Source organism: Hippopotamus amphibius, chromosome 1, assembly GCF_030028045.1.
Source record: "Hippopotamus amphibius kiboko isolate mHipAmp2 chromosome 1, mHipAmp2.hap2, whole genome shotgun sequence".
In the NCBI taxonomy this organism is placed as follows: domain Eukaryota; kingdom Metazoa; phylum Chordata; class Mammalia; order Artiodactyla; family Hippopotamidae; genus Hippopotamus; species Hippopotamus amphibius.
The window spans coordinates 168,768,761-168,796,603 of record NC_080186.1 but is presented as its reverse complement, the minus strand read 5'-3'; the positions used below and the strand labels follow the sequence as shown (position 1 = coordinate 168,796,603).

At 37.2% G+C, this 27,843-nt stretch overlaps 1 protein-coding gene across 1 annotated transcript in view; it reads right to left on the bottom strand.

Moving 5' to 3' along the window:
• Nucleotides 1–27,843, bottom strand: part of MEIKIN (meiotic kinetochore factor) — a 121,837-nt gene that overhangs the window by 61,898 nt on the left and 32,096 nt on the right. The window contains exons 8-9 of the mRNA XM_057701133.1: nt 23,234–23,298; nt 10,793–10,863 (exon numbers count right to left, since the gene is read on the bottom strand). Of these exons, the coding sequence (XP_057557116.1) occupies nt 10,793–10,863; nt 23,234–23,298 (136 nt within the window). The remainder of the gene's footprint in view (nt 1–10,792; nt 10,864–23,233; nt 23,299–27,843) is intronic.

The window sequence follows — 27,843 nt, the reverse complement described above, 5'->3', positions numbered from 1 at the left end:
GCAGGCTCAGAAGTTGTGGCACATGGGCTTAGTTGCTCCATGGCATGTGGAATCTTTCCGGACCAGGGATCGAACCCGTGTCCCCTACATTGGCAGGCGGATTCTTAACCACTGTGCCACCAGGGAAGTCCTACTTTTGGTTTTTAAGTAAAAATAAAAGACACATTTTTCATTTTCGCCAAGAACTTTATTGAACAACGTATTCACCGTTTTGTTCCACTACCTTCTGCTATTTTTCAGGCAACTTCATAATACCATCTTCCCAAAACATTTTATCTTTTTGAGCAAAAAACTGTTCCAGGTGCCTTTTACAGTCTTCCAAGGAATGGAAATTTTTTCCATTAAGAGAATTTTGTAAGGATGAAATAAATGGAAATCCTATGGCGCAATGTCTGGTGAATCAGGCAGATGAATCAGAACATCTCAGCCAACCTGTAACAGTTTTTGCCTGGTCATCAAAGAAACATGTGGTCTTGTGGTACCCTGATGGAAGATTATGCTTTTTTTGTTGACTAATTCTGGATGCTTTTCATTGAGTGCTGCTTTCAGTTGGTCTAACTGGGAGCAGTACTTGTTGGAATTAATCATTTGGCCTTCTGGAAGGATCTCATAATAGAGGACAGAGTGTTGACAGTGTGGGCAAAAACCTGTGGACATGCATTGTCATGCAAGATCACAACACCCTTGGATAGTAGGCCTCGGTATTTAATCCAAAGTTTAAGCTTCAGCTCTTCAATAAGCATCTCACTGTAACAATGAGCACTGTTGATTGTTGAACCTTTTTCCTGATAATGTTCAATAATGACTCTTGAGAATCCCAGAGAACCATAAGCATCAATTTTCCAGCTGATGGTTGACTTCTGAACTCTTTCTTGGTTGGCGATTGAGCATGTTTCCATTCCATACTCTGCCATTTACTCTCAGATTTGTAGTGATGAATCCATGTCTCATCACCAGTAATGATTCTCTTTGAGAAACTTTCACCTTCCTTAGAGTATTGGTCCAAATTTTGTTTGCAGATATCCAAACATTTCCATTTTATGCTCTTCCGTGAGTTGTTTTGGTACCCATCTAGCACAAACTTCTTGAAACCTAAGTCTGTCGTGGATTATTTCATTTCGAGGTGTTAAAACATCCTCCCTATAGTCCTGATCTTGCTCCATCAGACTTTCACCTGTTTGGTCCCCTGAAAGCAGCCCTATGAGGACAAAAATTCACTTCTGATGAAGAAATAAAGACAGTGGTGCATTCGTGGCTCGCAGCTCAGCCTAAAACATTTTTTAATAAGGGAATACAAAAGCTTGTTGGCAGATGGACAAAGTGTATTGAAAAGCAAGGAGATTATGTCAAAAAATGATGTATTTGTCTTTTCTAAAAGTTAATTAAAACAAATTCTACAGCCAGAGTGCAGATAATTTTTGACTCACCCTCATACCTTTCTTGAAATAATAAAACATAATATGCTGAAAATGTTGCTTTTTTCTTCCATCTTTAATATTAAAATGGCTACACAGAAATTCACCAATTTTGATGCTGTTTGCTTGTTTTTACTGCATGCTGATATGACAGCTGTCACAATACAATCTAACAAAATTGTTTCAAATAAAGTTAAAGACAACAGTTAAAGTTACTACAGTCATCTTACCGGAAAAACATGAATGAACTTTTTGGCCAACCCAAGAATATATCGCATCTTCAAAGCAAAACAATAAACTTCCTCTAACCCAGTCTCTCCCTGCAGTTACTGTTCTTTTTCCCTATTTCCCATCAGAGTCAAGCTCTATAATCATTACTTCCTTACTTTATTTTTTTTCTTTTTTCCCCACCTTTATTGAGGAATAATTGACAAATATAATTGTATATATTTAAAGCATACAAATGATGATTTGATATACATATACATTCTGGAATGATTACCAAGATCAAGATAATGAACATATCCAACACCTCACATAGTTAACATTTTTGGAGCATGCATGGTGCGAAAGCTTAAGATATAATCTCAGCAACTTTCAAATATATACCACATTATTAACTACAGTCACCATGCTATATGTCAGATCCTCAGAACTTGTTTTTCTTATAACTTAAAGTTTGTACTGTTTAACCTACATCTCGCCATCTCCTCATCCCCCAGACCCTGGCAATCACTGTTCTATTTTTTGTAATGAAATTGGCTTTTTTCCCCCCACATATATGATACCATACAGTATCTATCTTTCTCTGGTTTATTTCACTTAGCATAATGCCCTACAGGTTCGTACAGATTGTCAAGAATGGCAAGATTTCCTTCTTTTTATGGCTGAATAATATCACACTTTCTTTATCCATTCATCCAGTGAAGGACATTATGGTTGTTTCCATATCTTGGTTATTGTGAATAATGCTGCAATGAACATGGGAGTGCAGATAACTCCTTGAGATACTGATTTCATATCCTTTGGATACATACCTGGGAGTGAGATTGCTGGATTACATGGTAGTTCTATTTTTAATTTTATGAGGAAGTGCTATATGGTTATGGTTTCCATAATGGTTGTACCACTTTACACTCCCACCAACAGGGTATAAGTGTTCCCTTTTCTCCATATCCTTGCCAACATTTGTTATCTCTTGTCTTTTTGATAATAGCCATCCTAACAGGTTCAAGGTGATATCTCATTGTGGTTCTGATTTGCATTTCCCTTATGATTAGTGATATTGAGCACCTTTTCATGTACCTATTGGCCACCCATATATATTCTTTGGGACAATGTCTATTCAAGTGTTTGTCCATTTAAAAATTGGATTATTTGCTTTTTGCTCTTGAGTTATATAGGTTCTTTATATATTTTGGATATTAACCCCTTGTAAAATATGATTTGCAAATATTTTCTCTCATTCTGTACATTACCTTTTTAATTTATTGACTTTCTTTTTCTATGCAGAAATTCTTTAGTTTGATGTAGTCCCATTTTGTTTATTTTAGCTTTTGTTGTGTTTCCCTTTAGTGTATTATCAAAGAAATCTTGCCAAGACCCATGTCAAGATTTTTCCCTATATTTTCTCCTTGGAGTTTTAGTGTTTCAGATCTTGTATGTAAGTCTTCAATCCATTCTGGGTTAATTTTTGTGACTAATGTAAGATAGGGGTCCAGTTTCATTCTTCTGAATGTGGATAATCCAGTTTCCCTATTACCATTTATTGAAGAGACCATCCTTTCCCCATTTTGTGTTCTTGGCATCCTTGTGCCAACTGGCTATATATGTGTAGGTTTATGTCTACACTCTCTACTGGTCTATGTGCTGGTTTTATGCCAGTACAGAAAAATACTGTTTTCATTTCTATAGCTTTGTAATATAAATTGAAAACCAGAAATGTGATGTCTCCAGCTTTGTTCTTTCTCAAGATAGCTTTAACTATTTTAGTTCTATTGTGGTTCGATACATATTTTAGAATAGTTTTTCTATTTCTGTGAAAGATGCCATTGGAATTTTGACAAGGATTGCACTGAATCTGTAGATCACTTTGGGTAGTATGGACATTTTCACAACATTAATTCTTCTGTCTTATTCAATTACTTTCGTCAATGTCTTATAGTTTTCAGAGTACAGGTCTTTTACTTCCTTGGTTAAATTTATCTCTAAGTATTTTATTGTTTTTGATGCTACTGTAAATGGGATTTTAAAAGGAAAAACCTGTTTTACTTGTCACCTGTCTTTCTCCTGTGAGTCTACTTTACTATTCATGCAAACCCTCGCACTTCTGATCACCAAATATGGGGGCGGTGGGGGGAGGGTGGCATTTCCCCACAACAAGCAAGTCTCTACACCACCAGCTAGGTAGACTACAGTTCAAATCAATTCTAACACTATCTTCCTGGGGATAGTGTCTGATCTCACAGGTTAAGGGCTCAGTCTCACAAGACTGCTCCCATCCTACTTCAGATGCCAATTGTGAGTAGTAGGTTATCCACAACTTCCGTCTGATTTGGATACAAATCAGAGGTTCCCATCACCCCCACCCCAGATTTGATTAATTTGCTAAAGCAGCTCACAGAACTCAGGGAAACACTTACACTTTACCAATTTATTAAAGGATATATACGAACAGCCAGGTTAAAAAAAAACAACATATAAGGTGAGGTCTGGGAGAGTCCCAAGTGCAGGAGCTTTTGTATTCAACCTGGAAGCTCTCCATGCCCTCTACTATTGGGATTTTTATGGAGGTTTCCTCACATAGTCACGATCAATTATTAACTTCATTTCCAGCCCCTCACCCCTCTCTGAAGATGGCGAGGTTATGGGCTGAAAATTCCAAGCTTTTAATTATGGCTTGATCTTTCTGGTGACCAGCCCCCATCCTGGAGCCATCCAGAAGCCCATCTAGAGTTGCTTCATTAGAACAAAATATCCACTAGTACTCTTATCACCTAGAAATTTACAAGGTTTTAGGAGTCCTGTGTCAGGGATGAGGTCAAAGAATAGATATTAAAACAGAGATGCTCCTAGCATTATTACTTAGGAAATTACAAGCGTTTTGGAGTTCTATGCCAGGAACTGGTGGCAGAGACCAACATATATACATTTTCTATTAACTCACAGGATTGCTTTCCAATTTTTCTTTCAGATAGTTTTTTTATTAGTGTATAGAAATGAAACATATTTTTGTATATTGATTTTGTATCCTACAATTTTATTGAATTTGTTGATTAGTTCTAAAGGTTTTTGGCGGAGTCTTTATGGTTTTCAATATAAGATCAAGTCATCTGTAAACAGAGATAATTTCACTTCTTCCTTTTTGAATTTGATGTCTTTTATTTCTTTTTCTTGCCTAATTGCTCTGGCTAGGACTTCCAATACTATGTTGAATAGAAGTGGCAAGAGTGGGTAACCTTTTCTTATTCTTGATCTTAGAGGAAAAGCTTTTAACTTTTCACCATTGAATATGATGTTAACTATGGGCTTGTTATATATGACCTTTATTATGGTGAGATACAGTCCTTCTAGACCTAATTTGATGAGAATATTCATCATGAAAAGATGTTGAATTTTGTCAGATGCTTTTTCAACATCTATTGAAATGATCATACGGTTTTTAATCTTTCATCTGTTAATGCAGTGTATTACGTTAATTGATTTTCCTATGTTGAAATATCCTTGAGTCCCAGGGATAAATCTCACTTGATAATGGTATATGATCTTTTCTTAAAATAAAATTATTTATTTATTTATTTGTTGGCTGCATTGGGTCTTCCTGGCTGCACATGGGCTTTCTCTAGTTGCAGTAAGTGGGGGCTACTCTTCATTGTGGTGCGCAGGCTCCTCATTGCCATGGCTTCTCTTGTTGCAGAGCACGGGCTCTAGGCACGTGGGCTTCAGTAGTTGTGGCACACAGACTCAATAGCTGTGGCTCATGGGCTCTAGAGCGCAGACTCAATAGTTGTGGCACACAGACCTAGTTGCTCCATGGCATGTGGGATCTTCCTGGAGCAGGGATCGAATCTGTTCCCCCTGCATTAGCAGGTGGATTCTTAACCACTGCACCACCTAGGAAGTCCCGATAATGGTATATGATCCTTTTAATGTGTCCTTGAATTTGGTTTGATAGCATTTTGGTGAGGATTTTTACATCTATGTTCATTGCGGATGTTGGCCTGTAATTTTCTTTTAATGCCCCCATCTGAATTTAGTAATGATGGTGATGCTGGCCTCAGAAATGAGTTTGAAAGTGTTCCTTCCTCTTCAACTTTTTGGAACAGTTTGAGAAGGACTGGTATTCACTTCTCTTTAAATGTTTGGTAGAATGCACCAGTGAAGCCATCTGGTCCCTTTTATTTGTGGGAAGATTTTTAATTACTGATTTAATCTCCTTGGCCATTATTGGTCTGTGCAGATTCCCTATTAGTTTGTGATTCGGTCTTGGTAAAGTGTATGTTTCTAGGAATTTATCCATATCAAATTTGTTGATGTATAATTATTCACAGAAGTATGTATTTCTGAGGTATCAGTTGTAATGTCTCCTCTTTCATTTATAATTTTATTAATTTGAGTCATCTCTCTTCTTTTCTTAGTCTAGATAAAAGTTTGTCAATTGTTTATCTTTTAATAAAACCAACTTTTAGCCTAATCATTTTTATTGTCTCTAGTTTCTTTTTCATCTATTTCTACTCTAATATTTTAATTTTCTTCTTTCTGCTAACTTTGGACTTTGTTCTTTTTCCCTGAGGTATAAGGTTAGGCTGTTTACTTGAGATCTTAATTTTTTCTTAATGTAGGTGTTTATCACTATAAACTTCTCTTATAAGGCTGCTTTTGATGTATCCCATAAGTTTTGGTATGTTGTGTTTCCATTTTCATTTGTCTCAAGGTATTCTTAACAGCTCTTTTCATTTATTCTTTGACATTGTTTTTTCACAAGTATGTTGCTTAATTTCCAAATATTTGTGAGCTTTCCAGCTTTGCTCTTGTTATTAATTTCTAGTTTTATACCACTGAAGTCAAAAAATATACTTGACATAATTTCAATCTTCTTAAATTTGTTAAAGACTTGTTTTGTGACCAAACATATGTTCTATCCTGGAGCACATTTCCTGCCCACTTGAGAAGAATGTGGATTCTATTGTTGTTGTATGGAATGTTCTGTATATGTCTGTTAGGTGCATTTAGTCAAAAGTGTAGTTCAAGTCCATTATTTCCTCACTGATATTCTGCCTGGATGATCTATCCATTTTTGAAAGTCAGGTATTGAAGTCCCTTACTATTATTGCACAGCTATCTATTTCTGCTTTCAGATTTGTTAATAATTGTCTAATATACTCCAGTGCTTCAAAATTGGGTGAATATATACTTACAATTGTTATATCCTCCTGATGAACTGACCCCTTTATCATTAAATAATGGCAGTCTTTGTCTCTTATTACAGCTTTTGACTTAAAAACCTATTTTATCTGATATAGGTATAGTTACCCTGGTTCTCTTTGGGTTTATATTTGTATGGAATAATTCTTTCCATCCCTTCACTTTCAGCCTGAGTGTCCTTATAGCTTAAATGGGTCTCTAGTAGACAGCATACTGTGTCTTTTTTTTTTTTTTTCACTTAGCTGCTCTATATCTTTTAAATGGAGAATTTAAAACATTTACATTTATAATAATTATTGAGAGGTGTGGATTTATTGACAGTAAGCCCTGTCACTTTTTTGTTCATTGCTTTCTGATTGTTTTATAGTTCCTTTGTTCCTTTCTTCCTCTACTGCTGTCTTTCTTTGTGAATTGATGATTTTTTTCTAGTGATATGCTTTGATTCTTTTCTCTTTATCATTTGTGTACCTCTCACAGATTTTTGCTTTTTGATTACCTAAGGCATTCACAATACATCTTATAACAGTCTACTTTAAGCTCAAAACAAATTAACTTCAATTGCATTAAAAAGTTTTACACATTTATTTTCCCCTCCACACACACATTTTATTTGTTGATGTCCCAATTTGCTTCTTTATATATTTTACACGTCCTCAAATTCTATAATTCTTTAACCTATTCCAAACTAGTTTCCTTACTAGTCCACCTGACTTACTCCTTCCAAAGTCATCAGTTTCCTTCTTGATCCTAAATGCAATTGACTTTAGAAAAATTAACAAACTTCACATTTTAGAGCAGTTTGAGGGTCACAGCAAAACTGAGCAGAATGTACAGAGTTCCCATATACTTCTTTGTCCCCACTCATGCACAACCTCCCTTACTACTGACACACTACACCACAGTGGTACATTTGTTAGGACAGACAAACCTATACTGACATGTTATTTTCCTTCTCCCTGAAGAACTTCTTTAAATATTTCTTTACAAGGCAGGCCTATTGGCAACAAATTCCCCAATTTTGGTTTGTCTGAGAAAGTTCTGCATTTCTCCTTCACTTCTGAAGGATAACTTCACAGGGTACTGAATTCTAGGTTGGTGGTTTTTTCCTTTCAATACTTTAAATATTTCACTGCACTCTCTTCCTGCTTGAATGGTTTCTGAGGAGAGGTCTGTAAATCTTATCTTTGTTCTTCAATAGGTAAGGTGTTCTTCCTTCTGGCTTCTTTCAAGATATTTTCTTTCTGTTTGACTTTCTGACGTTCAAATCTGATATGTCTATATGTAGTTTTGAGGGTATTAATCCTGTTTTGTATTCTCTTAGATTTCTGGATCTGTGGTTTGATGTCATATTTTAATTTGGGGGAAATTTTTAGTCATTATTGTTTCAAATGTTGCTTCTGTTCCTTTCTCTGTTTCTTCTCCTTCTAGAATTCTAATTATATATATGTTACACCTTTTGGTAGTTATCCTACAGTTCTTAAATATTCTGCTTTTTTTTTCAGTCCTTTTTTCTCTTTGCTTTTTAATTTTGAAGTTTCTATTGTCATGTCCTCAAACTTATATATGCTTTCCTCAGCTGTGTCTATTCTACTACTGAGTTCACTGAGGCATTCTTCATTCCTGCTATAGTGTTTTTGATCTCCAGCATTCCTTTTTTTGATTTTCTTAGAATTTCCATCTCTCTGCTTACATTGCATATTGTCTACTTTTTCCTATAACTGCCTTAGCATATTAATCATAGTTATTTTACATTTCTGATCTGATAATTCTAACACTACTGCCATATCTGACTTTGGTTCTGATGTTTATTCAGTCACTTTAAACAGTAATTTTTGCCCTTCAGTATGGCTTGTAATTTTTTGCTAAAAGGTAGAAATGACATACTGGGTAATAGCAACTGCGGTGAATAGGTCTTTAGTAATGAACTGATAAATTGTGGGGACAGGGGAAGCATTCTACAGTTCCATGATTAGGTCTCAGTCTTCTATTGAGCTTGTGCCCCTGGACTGTGAACATCACCAGTTCGTCTCAGTTTTCTCCCCCTTGAGTTGAGACAGGATGGCTAGAAAGGACCATCTTGTAGTACTTGGGTACTTCCATTCCCCCATGTGGAAAGCTAGAGAGAGCTGGAATTGACTAATTTCCTTCCTCCACTTGGAAGGGTAGAGCTAGCTGGAATCAGATATTTCCCCTCCCCAGGTAGGTTAGGCTCTGATAAAACCCCAGCAAGTCAGGTTCTTGTAAAACACTTTCTGTTGAGGGAAGCCTTTGGTAAGAAGAACAGAATATTCTGATGTATTTCAAAATGGTTCCTTTTCCCCTTCCACTACCAGAAGTGTGAGGGTATTCTTCTCTGATATTCACTGTGAGGATCTGGTAGAGTTTCTGGAGGTAAAACTCACAAAAGTGTGGAGGTTCCTCTGATGACTGGGTCCATCTTGAGTTTTCAACTTTCAGAGTAGTCCACACCAAGACTTCAGCAATTCATCAATCACACTTTGGTTTTCCAACCCCAGCAATGGTTCTCAGGGTGGTTTCTGTTCATGTGTTTCTGCTCTGGTAAGTCATTATTCTCTGTATCCACCTGTCTGTCTTTCCATGTTTTGGTGTAGCAGTCTACCATTGCTTCTTTGACAGATCTACAAAGAGTTGCTGATTTTTCAGTTTGTTCAGGTTTCTACTTGTTGCTAGGATAGTGTAGTGACTTGTAAGTTCCTTTCATGTTGGACTGGAAACTGCAAGTTCTCCAATTTTTCAAAATTCTTTACAATACTGGACCTCCAAGCAGCACTCAACATAGTTGGTCACTTTCCCTTTTAGGAGCAAAAGCTCTCCTCCCTTACCTTCTATGATACCATATGCTGTTTATTTTCCCCTGCTCTCTGTCCACTCTTCCTTTTCCATGTGACTATAGAGTTTTCCAAGAATTGATCCTGGACCCCCTTCTCTTCCTTACTCTCTAGATACTCTTTACCAGGTGATTTCACCCATTACCATGAATTCTTCTGTTTTCCTGACCTGCAAGCTTACAGTCAATGGCCCTTCCAACATTTTCATCTTCATGTGCCTTTCCTATCACATTATATAGCACTGTTATCCATCAAAGCTGCTTAAGACACAAATTTAGAAGTCTTTCTTGACACCTCTCACTCTTTCATCCTCTATAGCAAATCCATGAACTCTACAGGCAAAATTACCTTGAATCCATGCATATTTTTCCATCTCTCCTACAAAAATCCTAGTTAAAGCCACCACTATCTCCTACCAAAAATCTTTGTAGCTTTGTATTAATGTATCTTCCTGCTGATACTCTTGCCCTCTTTCAATTTGCTCCCCAATGTATATAACAACCATATGGTACAGTGGAAGAAGTACAGGTTTTAGACTGAGAAAGACCTGTCACAAGCTCCTGAAGCATATTGATTAATATATAAACCTCTCAGCTATAAAATAGCTAAAAAATAAAACAAATGAAAAACTTACCTGATAAGAATGCTATAAAAAACATACAATTAATGAAAAGTGCTTAGACTAATGCTTTACACTGAATAGCCACTCAAATAGCAGCTCTTGCTATATACAAAATCAAGTCTGAATTCCTCCCCAAAGACCTCTAGATTCCAGGCCTAATGTACTGATTTACAATTCCTTAGCACAGAACACTGTTCTGGCTACAAAGTAAATGTGTTATTTTCACTTTAATTATTAACAGATATCCAATTATCCAAAAAGAAATTGGAAAAATTGTGTTTTAATCCTCTTTCATTAAATTTATATAGAGTACATATTCACGCAACAATAATGCAATCTAATTGCTAACTCCAAAAATGTTTTCAACTATTGGCTTAAGTAGCTGAAAAATAATTCCTATAAAAGTGTTGTTTATAAGAAAAAAATATGTCCTGTATTAATGAAATTTATGGTTTGTAAGGTTATTCTGCTTCAATACTTGCTTTTTTCTTTGTTTTTTCAGGGGTTGAAGGGTAATTTTTCTCAGCAAGTAAAACTCCACAAGATGCATTATCTATAATAAAAATATACTTTAGTAGTTTAATTATTTAACCTGTTGTTAACTCTAAGTACAGAAAATAGAATTCAAATTTGAAAAACATTGATTTTAATTACTATGATTTTGTAATAGTTTTAGAAGAAAAACAAAATATGTTGAACAACCTAACTTGCTACAGACAAGAGAAAGAATTCTTAAAAATATCTTTATCTTAAGAGCACCAGGTTTCACAGGGGTAAATAAACTGTATATAAAAGATTTACCTCTCAATTAGTAGAAAAAGTTGTGATAAGAATTCTTCATTAATTATCTTTCCATTTCCACTATCCTGTATTTTCAGTCTCTCCCTTTCTACTGTAACTTTTCTACCAGCATTTAAAACATACTCAGGCCAGGACTTCCCTTGTGGTCCACTGATTAAGACCCCATGCTCCCAATGCAGGGGGCCTGGGTTCAATCCTTGGTCAGGAAACTAGATCCCGCATGCTGCAACTAAAGATCCTGCATGCAGCAACAGAGATCCCATGTGCACAGCTAAGACCTGGCACAGCCAAATAAATAAATAATTTTTTAATTAAAAAAATTAAAATATAAAAAATAAAACATACTCTGACCTCTTTCATCTTACCAAAACTTTATCTGTACCCCAAACCCTTTCCTGCTGCATAGCTTCCACTAGCTTTTGAAATCACCTCCCTCTGCAGTCTACTATATATACTGTATACCTAAAATACAAATTAATATCATCTGCTTACAACCCTTCAAAGGCTTTTCACTGTCCTCAAGTCAAAACTTAAGCTCCTTAAATTGGCATACAAAATCCTATTTTCTATAATCCCTGTATTGCTTACATATTTCCAGCCTCATTGAAGAGGGTAACAGGTTGCTAGATTAAATATATGATGTCCACTTCAATTTGAATCTCAGATGAATAACAAACTTTTTTAGTAAAATTTTTCCATGTAATAGTACAGTCTAGTCTATGCAATGTTTGTGACATATTGTATTTTAAAAAAAGTATTTTCTGCCTATCTGAATTTAAATTTCACTGGGTATTGTGTATCTTTATTTGCTAAATCTGGCAACCTTTGAGGCTAATCATTCCTCTCATTTTCCTCTCCCAATGTAGATAGAAAGAAGTTGTAGACTTGAGAGTTGTATAAATGATAAAATTAGTGCCAAGATTTAGTAATAGATAAGAGACAGGAATGACAATGAGGAAGGTGTTGAGGATGATCCCATGTTTTGCTTTACTGAGCTACATTTGCTGAGATGGAGGACACTGGAGGAGGAGGACTAGGTCAGGTCTTGGTTGTAACAATTCTCAGTCACTGACCCTTGTTCTATTTTGACCTCTTGGAAACTTCTGTTATAGCTGTTTCTAAATGTTAAAGTGTTCCATTTATATTATTTTTACATATCTCTTTTCGATTTCTTTTCTCTTCCTAAGTGACTCATCTACTCTATGCCTTCAAAACACCTATATCTGACTCTAAATATTTATCTATAGCCCCAGTGTCTGCCTTGAACTCCAGACTCCTGTGTCACAAATTGCTTTCATGACATCTCCAGCTGAAGGTTAATAAGCCTCTTAATGTTTTAATACTTTATTCAGATATTCCATATATACAGTAATAGCAACAAATCTTACATTTATATGTATTCATCCACATAATTATCATCCAGATCAAAACATAAAATATTTTGAACACCCCGGATGTTTCCTACATTTTCTTTCCCAGGCAGCACCCCCTTTCTAAAGAATACCACTATTCTGACTTCAACCAGAATAGTCTTACCTGTTCTTGAACTTCATGTTTATGGAATAAATGAGTATATACATATATACATGTTTGTATTTGCATTCTTTCATGTAACATTATGTACATGAGCTGACAGATCAAATTTAATATGTGCAAAACAGTCTCTTAATCATTCTCCTAACTTGCTCTGCCCTACAAAGCTCCTATCTCAAAAAATGATACCACCATTCATCCAGTTGCTCAAACCAATAATTTAAGAGTCATTCTTGACTTTTCTCTCTTACTCAACGTCCAGCCTAATCAGAAAATCCTGGCCCATCTGCCTTTATAGTATAGTCTAAATCAGACCACAATTACCAAAACTTTGGCCTCCAACATCACTGTGTGACCATTGCAATAGTTTATTTGACAAGGTTTACTTGCTTCCACTCTTTTTTTTTAAGCTCTTTATTGGAATATAATTGTTTACACTGTTGTGCCAGTTTTTGCTGTACAACAAAGTGAATCAGCTGTATTTATACATATATCTTGAAATCCCCTCCCTCCTGCGACGCCTTCCCACCTTCCCTATCCCATCTCTCTAAGTCATCATCCATCAACAAGTTGAACTCTCTGTGTTATGCATCAGCTTCCCACTAGCTATCTATTTTACATTTGGCAGTGTATATATGTCAATGCTACTCTCTCTCTCCTGGCTTCCATTTCATCCCCCCTCCCCGCCCCTTGTCCTCAAGTCTGTTCTCTACAACTGCATCTTTATTCTCGCCTTGTCACTGGGTTCATCCCTATCATTTTTTTTAGATTCCATATATGAGTTAGCATATGGTATTTGTTTTTCTCTTTCTGGCTTACTTCACTTTGTGTGACAGACTCTAGGTCCAACCACCTCACTACAAATAACTAAATTTCATTACTTCTTATGGCTGAGTAATATTCCATTGTATATATGTGCTACATCTTCTTTATCCACTCATCTGTTGATGGGCATTTAGGTTGCTTTCACATCTGGGCTATTGTAAACAGTGCTGCAATGAACATTATGGTACATGTTTCTTTTTGGATTATGGTTTTCTCAGGATATATGTCCAGCAGCGGGATTGCTGGGTCATATGGTAGTTCTATTTGCAGTTTTTTAAGGAACCTCCAAACTGTTCTCCATAGTGGCCGTACAATTTACATTCCCACCAACAGTGCAGGAAGGTTTCCTTTTCTCCACACCCTCTAAAGCATTTATTGTTTCCAGATTTTTTGATGATGGCCATTCTGACTGGTGTGAGGTGATACCTCATTGTGGCTTTGACTTGCATGTCTCTAATGAATAGTGATGTTGAGCATCTTTTCATGTGTTTGTTGGACATCTGCATGTCTTCTTTGGAGAAAGGTCTATTTAGGTCTTCCGCCCATTTGTGGATTGGGTTATTTGCTTTTTTGGTATTAAGCTGCATGAGCTGCTTGTATATTTTGGAGATTAATCCTTTGTCCATTGCTTCACTGGGAAATATTTTCTCCCATTCTGAGGGTTGTCTTCTTGTCTTCTTTATGGTTTCATTTGCTGTGCAAAAGCTTTTAAGTTTCATCAGGTCCCATTTGCTCATTCTTGATTTTATTTCCATTATTCTAGGAGGTGGGTCAAAAAGGATCTTGCTTTGATGTATGTCATAGGGTGTTCTGCCTTTGTTTTCCTCTAAGACTTTTATAGTGTCTGGACTTACATTTACCTCTTTAATCCATTTTGAGTTTATTTTTGTGTATGGTGTTAGGAAGTGTTCTAATTTCATTCTTTGACATGTAGCTGTCCAATTTTCCCAGCACCAGTTATTGAAGAGGCTGTCTTTTTTCCATTGTATATTCTTGCCTCCTTTGTCAAAGATAAGGTGCCCATATATGCGTGGGTTTATCTCTGGGGTCTCTATTCTGTTCCATTGATCTATATTTCTGTTTTTGTGCCAGTACCATACTGTCTTGGTCACTGTAGGTTTGTAGTATAGTTTGAAGTCAGGGAGCCTGATTCCACCAACTCCATCTTTCCTTCTCAAGGTTGCTTTGGTTATTTGCAGTCTTTTGTGTTTCCATACAAGTCATAAAATTTCTTTTTCTAGTTCTGTGAAAAATGCCATTGGTAATTTGATAGGGATTGCATTGAATCTGTAAATTGTTTTGGGTAGTATAGTCATTTTCACAATGTTGATTCTTCCAATCCAAGAACACGGTATGTCCCTCCATCTGTTTGTGTTGTCTTTGATTTCTTTCATCAGTGTCTTATACTTTTCTGCATATAGGTCTTTTGCCTCCTTAGGCAGGTTGATTCCTAGGTATTTTATTCTTTTGGTTGCAGTGGTAAATGGGATTGTTTCCTTAATTTCTCTTTCTGCTCTTTCATTGTTAGTGTACAGGAATGCAAGAGATTTCTGTGCATTAATTTTGTATCCTGCTACTTTACTAAATTCATCGATTAGTGCTAGCAGTTTTCTGGTAGTATCTTTAGGGTTTTCTATGTATAATGTCATGTCATCTGCAAAGAGTGACAATTTTCTTCTTTTCCAATGTGGATTCCTTTTATTTCATTTTCTTCTCTGATTGCTGTGACTAACACTTCCAAAACTATGTTGAATAACAGTGATTACAGTGGGCAGCCTTGTCTTGTTCCTGTTCTTAGAGGGAATGCTTTCAGTTTTTCACCATTTAGAACGATGTTGGCTTTTGGTTTCTCGTATATAGCTTTTATTATGTTGAGGTAATTTCCTTCTATGCCCATTTTCTGGAAAGCTTTTATCATAAATGGATGTTGAATTTTGTCAAAAGCTTTTTCTGCATCTTGAGATTATCATATGGTTTTTATCCTTCAATTTGTTGATATGATGTATCACATTGATTGATTTGCATATATTGAAGAATCCTTGCTTTCCAGGGATAAACCCCACTTGATCATGGTGTATTTTATGATCTTTTTAATGTGCTGTTGGATTCTGTTTGCTAGTATTTTGTTGAGGATTTTTTCATCCATATTCATCAGTAATATTGGCCTGTAATTTTCTTTTTTTGTGACATCTTTGCCTGGTTTTGGTATCAGGCTGATGGTGGCCTCATAGAATGAGTTTGGAAGTGTTCCTCCTTCTGCTATCTTTTGGAAGAGTTTGAGAAGGATAGGTGTTAGCTCTTCTCGAAATGTTTGATAGAATTCGCCTGGGAATCCATCAGGCCCTGGGCATCCATCGGGCCCTGGGCTTTTGTTTGTTGGGAGATTTTTCATCCCAGCCTCAATTTCTGTACTTGTGATTGGTCTGTTCATAGTTTCTATTTCTTCCTTATTCAGTCTTGGAAGATTGTACTTTTAAGAATTTATCCATTTCTTCCAGGTTATCCAATTTATTGGCATATAGTTGCTTGTAGTAGTCTCTCATGATCTTTTGTAATTTTGTGGTGTCAGTTGTTACTTCTTTTTCATTTCTAATTCTGTTGATTTGCATCTTCTCCCTTTTTTTCCTGCTGAGTCTAGCTAATAGTTTATCAATTTTGTTTATCTTCTTAAAGAACCAGCTTTTAGTTTTATCAATCTTTGCTATTGTTTCCTTCATTTCCTTTTTGTTTATTTCTTATCTGATCTTTACGATTTCTTTCCTTCTGGTCACTTTGGGTTTTTTTTCGTTCTTCTTTCTCAAATTGTTTTAGATGTAAGGTTAGGTTGCTTATTCAAGATTCTTCCTGTTTCTTGAGGTAGGATTGTATTGCTATAAACATCCCTCTTAGAACTGCTTTTGCTGCATCCCATAGGTTTTGGGTCGTTGTGTTCTCATTGTCACTTGTTTCTAGGTATTTTTTTATTTCCTATTTTTTCAGTGATTTCTTGATTGTTTAATAGTGTATTGTTTAGCCTGCATGTGTTTCTATTTTTCACAGTTTTTTTCATGTAATCAATATCTAGTTTCATGGCATTGTGGTCAGAGAAAATGCTTGATAAGATTTCCACTTTCTTGAATTTACTGAGGCTTGATTTGTGACCCAAGATGTGATCTATCCTGGAGAATGTTCCATGTGCACTTGAGAAGAAAGTGTATTCTGTAGTTTTTGGATGGAATGTCCTATAAGTATCAATTAAGTCAAGATGGTCTAATGTCTCATTTAGAGCTTGTGTTTCCTTATTTACTTTCTGTTTGGATGATCTGTCCATTGGTATAAGTGGGGTATGAAAGTCTCCTAGTATTATTGTGTTACTGTCAATGTCCCCTTTATGGCTGTTAGCATTTGCCTTAGGTATTGAGGTGCTCCTATGTTGGGTGCATAGATATTTACAATTGTTATATGTTCTTCTTGGATGGATCCCTTGATCATTATGTAGTGTCCTTCCTTGTCTCTTGTAATAGTCTTTACTTTAAAGTCTAATTTGTCTGATATGAGTATTGCTACTCCAGCTTTCTTTGGACTTCCATTTGCATGGAATATCTTTTTCCATCCCCTTACTTTCAGTCTGTATGTGTCCGTAGGCCTGAAGTGGATTTCTTGTAGGCAGCATATAGAAGGGTCTTGTTTTTGTATCCATTCAGGCAGTCTATGTCTTTTGGATGGAGCATTTAGTTCATTTACATTTAATGTGATTATTGACATGTGTGTTCCTATTACCATTTTCTTAACTATTTTGGGTTTGTTTTTGTAGGTGTTTTCCTTCTCTTGTGTTTCTTGCCTCGAGAAGTTCCTTTAGTGATTGTTGTAAGGCTGGTTTGGTGGTGCTGAATTCTCTTAACTTTTGCTTGTCTGTAAAGCTCTTGATTTCTCTGTTGAATCTGAATGAGATTTTTGCTGGGTAGAGTATTCTTGACTGTAGGTTTTTCTCTTTCAAGACTTTAACTATATCCTGCCACTCCCTTCTGGCCTGCAGTTTCTGCAGAAAGATCAGTTGTTATCCTTATGGTTTTTCCCTTATATGTTATTTATGGCTTTTCTCTTGCTGCTTTTAATATTTTTTCTTTGTGTTTAATTTTCATTAGTTTGATTAATATGTGTCTCGGTGTGTTTCCCCTTGGGTTTATTCTGTATGGGACTCTCTGTGCTTCTTGGACTTGATTAACTATTTCCTTTCCCATGTTGGGGAAGTTTTCCACTATAACCTCTTCAAATATTTTCTCAGACCCTTTCTTTTTTTCTTCTTCTTCTGGGACGTCTATGATTCAAATGTTGGTGCACTTAATGTTGCCACCAAGGTCTCTGAGACTGTCTTCCATTCTTTTTATTCTTTTTTCTTTTTCCTGCTCTGTGGCAGTTATTTCTATAATTCTACCTTCCAACTTACTAACTTGTTCTTCTGCCACAGTTATTCTTCTGTTTATACCATCTAGAGTATTACTAATTTCAGTTATTGTGTTGCTCATTACTGTTTGTTTGCTCTTTAGTTCTTCTAGGTCCTTATTAAATGTTTCTTGTATTTTCTCTATTTTGTTATCGAGATTTTGGATCATCTTTACTATCATTACTCTGAATTCTTTTTCAGACAATTTGCCTATTTCCTCTTCATTTATTTGGACTTGTTGGTTTTTATCTTGCTCCTTTACTTATAAGGTGTTTCTTTGTTTTCTCATTTTGTCTAATTTATAGGATTTGCTGTCTCCTTTCCCTATGCTGCCTAGTAGTAATACTTCGTTTCTGTTCTCTGCCCGTTGTGGTGGGGTTGGTCTAGTGTCTTGATTAGGCTTCCTGGTAGGAGGGTCTTGTGCCTGCTTTCCAGTGTGTGGATCTGAGTCTCTTCCCTCTGATGAGGAGGGCCATGTCAGATGGTGTGTTTTAGGGTATCTGTGAGTTTAATATGGCTTTAGGTAGTCTGTGTGCTGATGAGTGGGTTTATGTTCCTGTCTTGTTTGTAGTTTGGTGTGAGGTATCCTGCACTGGCAGTTGCAGGCAGTTGGGCAACGCCGGGTCTTAGACCCTGATAGAGGCCTCTGTGAGAATTCTCTGCAGTTAATCCTCCCTGTGGCTGAGGACTCTCTAGTGGTCTAGCATCCTGGACTCAGTGCTCCCTCCCCAGAACCTCCGACTTGACTTCTGGTTGAGGAATCCAGACTCCAGAGTTCACTCATCCTGGAAATAAAGGGGATTAAAAAAGACTATCCAAGCCCCAGACTAATGGTAAAAAGAAACACATACCTGTACAAGAAACATAAAAATAGAACCCAATAGAACATAAGGCATTAGAACAACCTGACAGAGGAACCCCAGAACCCAATCAGACAATTAAAGAGAAAACCAACAAAATTCAAAACAAAAACAAACAAACAAACAAACAAACACCAGTGAAACTGTGAAAATGAGGACCAAATATAACAGGGACCAAATAGAAACAAGGAGCAAATATAACAAAGAGCAAGAGAACAACCAGATAGACTGAAGAGCCCCAAAATAAAATCAAAAAATTATAATTAGAACTAAGATAAAGACAAAACCTAATAACAAAAACCAAAGCAGTGTGTCATTTGAAGAATAGAGCAAGGAAACAGAGCAGACCAATAATATTGTTTAAAATTATAATAATATAAAATAAAATAAAAAGGGATAGAACACTGAGCAACAGAAGAGCATAGGATGACTAGAAATATAAAAAGAAAAAGAAAAAAGAAATATACTAAAGATAAAGAAAAAAGAAGTTAGGGGAGATAAACTCAGCACTACAAAAAAGCTAGCTAGAAATAGAAATATATAAAAAGGCTAAAAATAAAAATAGAAGTAAAAAATAGAATAAAAATATGTTATAAGACGTGAAGATCCCTTAGGACTAAGATTGTAATTAAAAAAAAAAAGCTAGAACTGACCACAGAATGGATCAGATCAATAGAATTAACAATTATTTTGTTTCCTTGGGGTCTCATCTTTAAGTGTCCTTGTACACGCCTTGAGTCTCAGGCCACCTTCACCTCCCCAAAGGCCCTCTTCTGCCTCTGTGTTGGACTCTGGACCTGCTGTGGGTCCTATGGGGTCCACTTAGGCTCTGATCTGACCCAATTCCTGTGTGTGCTTGCTCCCTCAGTCCATAGCTGCCAGAGCTATACCTTTTTCATTTGTGGGCACATTCACTGTCTACTCTGATACTCCAAAGACATAGGATCTACCTAGCTGATCCCAGGGAGTTAGTCTGCAGCATGCATATCTGATGGAAATATTTTAGAACCTCTTCTTTAGTCCCCCGTCCCTGGTGTTCAGCTTTGGTTTTGTCCTTGCTCCTGCACGTGGTCTAACTGCCATAGTCTGGTCCTGAGGCTGCCTTGGAGCTCTTTGGGTCTGCCTCAGTGAAGGTTTCCTTTATTGTTCATCTGCAGATGCAGGTGTGTGGGGAGAGAGAGGCTTTGATAGTGGCTCCTATCCCTGTGTCTGTTCAACATTAGTGCCCTGCTTGGATTGTGGGAGCCCTGAGGATGATGCCAAATGCGCAGGGATGCCAGCAGCCATGGGTATAGGAAATCTGGCCTCAGTGTGGTTCTTTACTTGTGCCTGGTGCAAGGTGCCTGATAGGCAGCCCTTGGGGGCTTTTTGTATTACTCTGCAACTAGCAGAGCTTCCTTTATTGTTTGTCTATAGGGGCCAGTGCGTGGGGAGAGAGAGAGTACAATAGTGGCTCCTTCCCCTGCATGTGAGCCAGCAGTAGTGCCCTGCCTGGGTCACAGGAGCCCTGGTGGTGGTGGCAGTGCCAACTGCAGAGGGAAGATAGTGACCTCGGGTGTAATAGGAATGTCTCCAGAGATGTCCTTCTCTGTGGACTTCTTCTGGCTCTTGGCAGCGGGTACACCAGGCCAGCCCCCCCCTCTGGGGGGGGCGCTTTTTCTATCCCTTGTTGACTGTGACAGCCAGGCCCAGAGGGGACCTCCCTTTGTTCGTTGCAGGCTCCGAGAGAGGCTACAACAGTGGCTCCTCCCCACTGCTTGTGAGTCAGCAGTAGCGCCCCAACACCTTGGCCACCCAGCTTTCTGCAGTAGGCATTCTCCACTGCGGATTTCTTCCCTCCTGTCCCCTCAGTCCATCTCCCCACAGCCAACAACGGTTCTCACCCTGAACCAGTTCTCTGGTTCCCACGTTCCAGCTCACAGACGCCCTGTACAGCTGTGACCCACATCTCAGTCTGGGACACACAGGGCTGTAGTACAGACCCTCTGTGTGTTTCTCACTCTTTCCTGTCTTCCACAGATCGGCCACTTCACCCTCTTTGGACAGTCCCAAATGTCTCCCTTCTGACCTAATCAAATTTCCTGTTGGAGAGGGGGTTTCCCCATCAGGTGAGGGGGGGATTCCCTGAATTCAGCAATCTCTCCTCTGTTTCAGCTCCCCCCACCCCAGGGTATAGGACCCGTCCCTTTCCTTTCTTCTTCTCCTCTCCTTTTTTTTTTTCCCTCTGTCCTACCCAGTTATGCTGGGAATCTTTGCAGTCCTTTCTGGTGTCCAAGGCCTTCTGCTAGCATTCAGATGGTTTTCTGTCGGAAATATTGCATCTTTTGATGTACTCCTGATGCATCTGTGGAGAGAGATGCCCTCCACGTCCTTCTACTTTGCCGCCATCTTTTTCTCCCTTGCTTCCACTCTTGCCCCTTAGTCTATTCTCCCCATAGTAGCTAAAATATGTACCTGGTCATGTTATTCCTCTGCTCTAAGAATGCACTTATCAGCACATTTAGAAAAAAAAATCCCTACTCCTTGTGATGGTATATGAGACTCTACATTATACCACTTGCTCTCTGACCACAATTTCAACCATTCATTTTTATTTCCTCATTTTGCTCCAGTCACACTAACCTCTTTTCTCTTCTTCAAACATGCTGAACACATTCCCATCTCATGGCCTTTTCTCTTGTTATTATTCCCTTTGCCTGGTATGCTCTGTCCCCAGATTTTCACATGGCCCACTGTCTCACTTCATTTAAGCTCTGCACAAATGTCACCTCTGAGGCCTATCCTGATTAACCTGTCTAAAACAGCATCCCTAGTCACATTCCCTGTTTTTACCCTTCTTTATTTTCCCTCATTACTTATTTCTGACGTCGTTATATATGTATTTGTTTATCTTTTTATTATCTTTCTTTCTCCACTATAAGATAAACTCTGCTAGGGCAAGGAATTTGTCATGTTCCCCAGCAACTAAAAGTTTGTGTTACACTGTAGGTACTTAATAAATATTTGTTGAATGAGTGGAATTAATGAATGATGAGATAAGGTGTCTCTGAAATATCCAAGGGGAGATGTCCAGAAGGCATCTGCATATAAGGGTCTTACCTCAGAGGAGAGTCTAGAATGGAAAATTTGGAAGCCCTGCCTTTTACAGGACACTTATACATATCAGGGGGTAGACTGAAAAGAGATTAAAATTTAGGAATCAGCCTTTAAGAACTCCCACATTTAATAGCTAATAGCAGTAGATAAGATTGCAGAGAAGACTGAGCATGAGATATCTGCGAAATAATTTCTTGTTTGTTTGTTTCTATTACTAGACTACTGAACCCTTGAGGGCAGGAATATAGCTGTTTCTTGGTTTCCTAACACTTAGAAAAGAGCCTGACAAACAAGTGGAACAAACTTGGATTTGCTGAATTAAGGAATGTGTAAAAAATACCTCTAGAGTAAGATGTGATTTAATTCGAAAATTTAAGTCAACCAATCACATAAAAGTAAGAATATAAAAGCACACATAATTACAGAATCATTATTCTGCCTTACTACCAAGCTTTATAAACAATATTTTCCACAGCCAAATCAAAACTATTTATTTGGCAAGACCTAAATAAAATGGTGATTGCTTCTGGTACCCTTATCAACTTTCCCTTTCATATCTTTCTTCTCTTGTTCACAAGTTCCTTAATTTTTTATCTATAAAGCAAATCTTCCTTCTAATGCTCACCTTCCAGGGTAATAGGTGTTACTCTTTCCAAGGATGTGTGCTTTTGCAAGTTTAGTTTTTAATCACTAGATTCATTTCCCTTAGAATGGAAACCATCTTAATCATTTTTATACCCATACTTCCTAGCATAATAGCTGGCATTTTCTAAATGCTCATTAAGACAACTGCTTATAGTGAAGATAACACAAAAAAAATTTTTTTTTAAGTTCATACAAACATTTATATCCATCAGGAGCAAAGCAAGCAATTCTTTAAATTTACCCCCAAACAGATGTTATTAAATTTGTTGCAGGAAATAAAGAAAATAGAAATCTGAAATACAGCAGATATTAATAAGGTTATAAATGTCTTGCTAAGTTTATTCTAATAGTAAGCTAAATAACGGAGGGCCAATAATGCAAGGCACTTTGTTGACTCTTTTATTTTTCAATCATCACACATAACTCCAATGTATCTGTTTACTGATTATCTTCCTCTCCTATGACTGAAATTTACAAGGGCTGGGAAAATATGTCACTCTCTACTGGTATATATAGTAAAGCCTAGTACAGAATACATACTCAGTAAATGTTTATTAAATGAATTGATGGATGTTGTGGGAATAGTTAAGACCTAACCTCACATATCTTCATTTCTTAAATACAACCACACTAAAAAGCATTCAATTTCCTGGTCTACCAGTTTTCTTAACATATACTGCACTATGATAAAAATAAAGAAATAGAGGATTATAAAAATGATTAGTTTCATTACTAATTACCTGATTCTGAATTTGAAGTACTCTTTGGTTTTGGAGAAATACTTTGGTCTTCTAACATCATCATGCTAGAATAAAAACAAATTAATGGGATTCTTTTACTCTTTCAGTGACTTTTTAGAATCCTCAAATAATACTTAAAAAAAATAAGGACATTTCTATGCAATCAATTATCCTGTAGAAAAATAAAACTAGTTAGAAAAAATGTTAACATATCTACATGAACAAATAGTTTAATAATAAAAAGCAATCTATTTATACATTCATCAGTGTGAGGCCAATATACATAGAGGTCAAAGCACAGTGTTTAGAATCAGACAGAACTCGATTTAAAGCTCAGTTCTGCTACTTACACTTGAGTGGCCTTGGAAAAGTTACTTAACCTGTCTTGAGTCTTGACTATCTCATTTATGCAAAAGGAATAGTAATCTTGTTTTCCAGGATTCTTGTGGTAAGGTTCTCATGTAACATGAGAGGTAATACTTTTAAAAAATTACTATTCTTTTCTATTTTATACTTTCACAAATGAGACTGCCCCCAATCCTATCCAAAAGTGCAAACAAAGATTAGCTATTACAAGAGGAATACAAAAGGATCAAACCTCAGCCTTTGACCACCAAAGTGGGATTTCTGAGTCTCCAGCAAGACAGTGGAGTTGAAAACTAAATGTGAGAAGATTTTTAAATGCCTATTACTGCTTTAGTGAAAAGTTGAGCTCAGTAAGCAAAAAAGAGTTTTATTCCTTCATATTTAACCTTCAAATTCATCCTGTTAAAAACTATAATTCAAAAAGACACATGCACCCCTATGTTCATAGCAGCCCTATTCACAATAGCCAAGACATGGAAACAACCTAAATATCCATCAACAGATGAGTGGATAAAGAAGATGTGGTGCATATATACAATGGAATACTACTAAGCCATAAAAAGAACAAAATTCTATTGCTTCGTGGTATTCCCTGGTAATAAATAGTCATCTTCAGGTAATAAAAAGCCCAGTCTAATATCACAACACCAAAGTCTTATTATCCAATTTAAACCTCTTCCTTTTCCCAACCTAAGTCTGATTCAGATTCATAACCTGCAGTGAGGAAAGCAACCATGGTTTTGTTTTTTGGTTTTTTTCTCTATTTCTTGTTCTTTTTCTTTCCCCGTTTGTTAACCACTCTTCAGGATCCTCTGGCATTGGAGTAGCAGAAAGGAATTGTAGGAAAGGATAGGAAAGGTCTTCCCTGATCCTAACTGATACTATTATAATATGTCCTTGGTGCCCTTCAGGCATGAAAGATAACCAGATGCTGACTCTTTCAAACCTGAAGTATTTTGAAGGGTTCAGTGATAAGATTTCCCTATCCCTGGGGCTCTCTCACTTGCTGCTCTTTATGAGGTCCTCACCTTTTGCATTTGATGATAGAATTTCCAGCCTCTTTTCAGTCAAGTTTACTTTGTCCTTTCCAGGAAGTCATATTGGGCATGATCCCTTTCAAGATGATCCCTTGTGCTGTGCTAAACTCTGAAAGTATACCTAAAGTCCCTTTTATCAGCCATTTCAAAGCATCTAACAGACCTTCTTGCTTTTAGCCTTTTCAGGGGTTGAGTCAGAAACCAAATTCCAGGGAACATATGTTGAACTTTCCAAATGTTTCTCTGGGAGCTTCCTCTCTTGTGTTGAGGTGAGGGAGAAGTTTCCCTCTCTCCTTGCATATGACACCAACAACTCTTCTCAAAGAAATAAACATTCCTGATCATTTCATCCTCTCAGTGCATTCTTAATCTTTACTTAAATAGCTTGGAGACTGGTGATGGGCTAATGCTGAAAGAACTAGGTTTTAATCTCCCCTATTACAAACTCTACATAAGTGGTTCTACACAGAATAGGGCATGGGGTAATTTTCATTTTTATTTTGTTCTCATCTATTGAGGTCACTGTCCAAACTCTAAGACTACATGAAAGCACATTCAACATCCTGCTACATTTCCCAAGTTCCTATTAACATATGTAGATTAAGGTTTGTGGACAGAACCAGAGTTTTACGTGGACAGAACTACAGAGTTTACTATTAGCCATAGAACATAGAAAGAACTCAGTATGTGACCTAAGATAGATCCCCCCTATATGCCTTCCAGTCTAAACATTTATTGGAAAGATAAAGGAGGCAGAGGCTTAGAAAACAAGCAGTTAGACAATGAGGACTGACTTCTCTCCCTCAAGCGCAAAATCTGGAGGTGGGGGTAACAGGTGGGAAGATGACATTAGAAGAGGTGACGAGAAAGCCCAAAGTAGAGGGGGCATGTGCCAAACTCCCTATTTAGAACTCCAGGAGAAAACACCCACACAAGGTTGAAACAATACAAAAATAAGAGCTTGGGATACTCAGGCAGAGAGGAGGCCTCAGCCCTCTAGTAGGGTAAGGTAAACTTGTTCTCAAGGTTCCACATACCAAAGGCAATGCAGAGAAGGTGGTCAAATTTAGAACCAAAATACCTGGCATAGGACTGTTGTGCCTAGGTGAGTTTACCACAAAGGCTGCAGAAAGGCAATGAGGTCAAAGTCTGGATGGAGGACTTCAATGAGACTTTAGGGGTTTGGAATGCCAACAAAAGCTAAGGTGAGGAAAAATCAGCAATGGAGGACTTCAGACCCAAAATAAGGCTGTAAGTTCATCAATGACTTTATTAGTAGAGTCCAGCCCAGGTATAGAACTAGTCTTGAAACCTGCAGCACAAATTAGTAAAAATTCAGAGACAACTTGTGGATCCCAGACACCCTCAAGACCCAACTTCACCCCTCCCCCACCTCTGGCCTACACACCTATATTTAGGCTGACAATTTGTCCAAACTGGGACCTTTCTAAGAGTAAAAGGGAGCTCTATTAAAGATTATGTCAGAACAGCAGGCACATACTGGGACTGTCCCAGGCAAATCAAGAGGTATGATCATCCTCAGGAATATGGAAAGGGAGATAATCTGAAAGACTCAGCATTTACCCAAAACAGACTTTTACGTGGAGGTAACTGGATAGCATTAATAAGTTTAACTCATCATTTCCCTGCTAAACAGAAAAGAAAGGTGATGAAAGCCCAAAGTTTAGATCAGTTATTTAAAAAAATTAATAAAGCTGTATTTTCTTAATAATTTATCCTTAGAATTTTCGTTGTTGTTCACCAAGGAAGAATAAAAAATGCACCCAAGAATAACAGTCATAGATTTTCTTTTCTTCAGAAATTTCTCATCATTTAGATGCAAGCATAACTATAAGGAGGCAATCATACTAAACCTATTTTTTTTAATTTTTATTTATTTATTTATTTATTTATTGGCTGTGCTGGGTCTTCGTTGCTGCGTGTGCGGGCTTTCTCTAGTTGTGGCCAGTAGGGGCCACTCTTCGTTGCTGGGCTTCTCATTGCTATGGCTTCTCTTGTTGCAGAGCAGGGACTCTAGGCACGCGTGCTTCAGTAGTTGTGGCACATGGGTGCAACAGTTGTGCCTCACAGGCTCTAGAGTGTAAGCTCAGTAGTTGTGGCACATGGGATTAGTTTCTCTGCCGCATGTGGGATCTTCCTGGACCAGGGCTTGAACCTGTGTCCCCTGAATTGGCAGGCACATTCTTAACCACTGTGCCACCAGGGAAGCCCTAAAGCTATTCTTTTCCTCACTCTACACACTTTCCCAAGGGGACAACTATGCTTTCAGCTCAGAACCTTTCCCTTGCTTTCCAGGCTGGGATATACCTGTGAGATATCTTCACCCCAAAATGCTGTAGGTATTTCAGTGTTTTCCAGACTTGTCACCCCAACTCACTCTTGCTTTTCTATTTGTGTTCCTTTACGTAGTGAATGAGTCATCATTCATCCTATTTCCTAAGTCAGAGGGCTGGGGGTCAACATGGACTCCATTTTCCTTCCTTAATCAACCAATCATTAACAACAGTTGATTATCACTCCTGAATTGTTCTCAAATTTTCCTTCTAAGCAATCCTCGCTGCTAAAGTTCAGGTCCTAATCATGCCTCACTTGGAATGCCACAATAGTCATCCCTTCAATCTAATCACTCCTAATCCATCTTTCTCTTGGCTGTAAGAGTGACTGCACAAGACAGAAATATGATGATGCATATGTTTGCAAAGAGGTAGGATGATATGCAAGAATTTTGGTTGGGTAATTAAAAATTCCACAGAAATTTTCACTCAGCAATTTATCAGTCCTTGCCCCCATGCACTCAGCAATACAAAATACCTATATTATAGATCCTCATCAAAGAAGACAACATTGTGCTGTCTACCATTTAATTCTGGTAAAAAAGAAAATCTTGTTATAAGACAGCAAGAGTTGTACATGATTATTTGAAGGTCACAAAATTTATCAAATAGCTACAGACATTTTCCTTGTATCTCAAGAAGCTTAGAGCCAAAATATGGCTCAATTAAATTATCTGACTCAACTCTTATAGCTTATTTATTTTTGTTCTAGTCCCTTTCTTACCTATATCATCTATTAAAAATTATATCTCCTTGGTTTCCTTGGTCCTAACTTTGTTTTTTTAACAGCTTTACTGATATAATTCACATACCATACAATTTACCAATTTAGAGTGTATAATTCAATGATTTT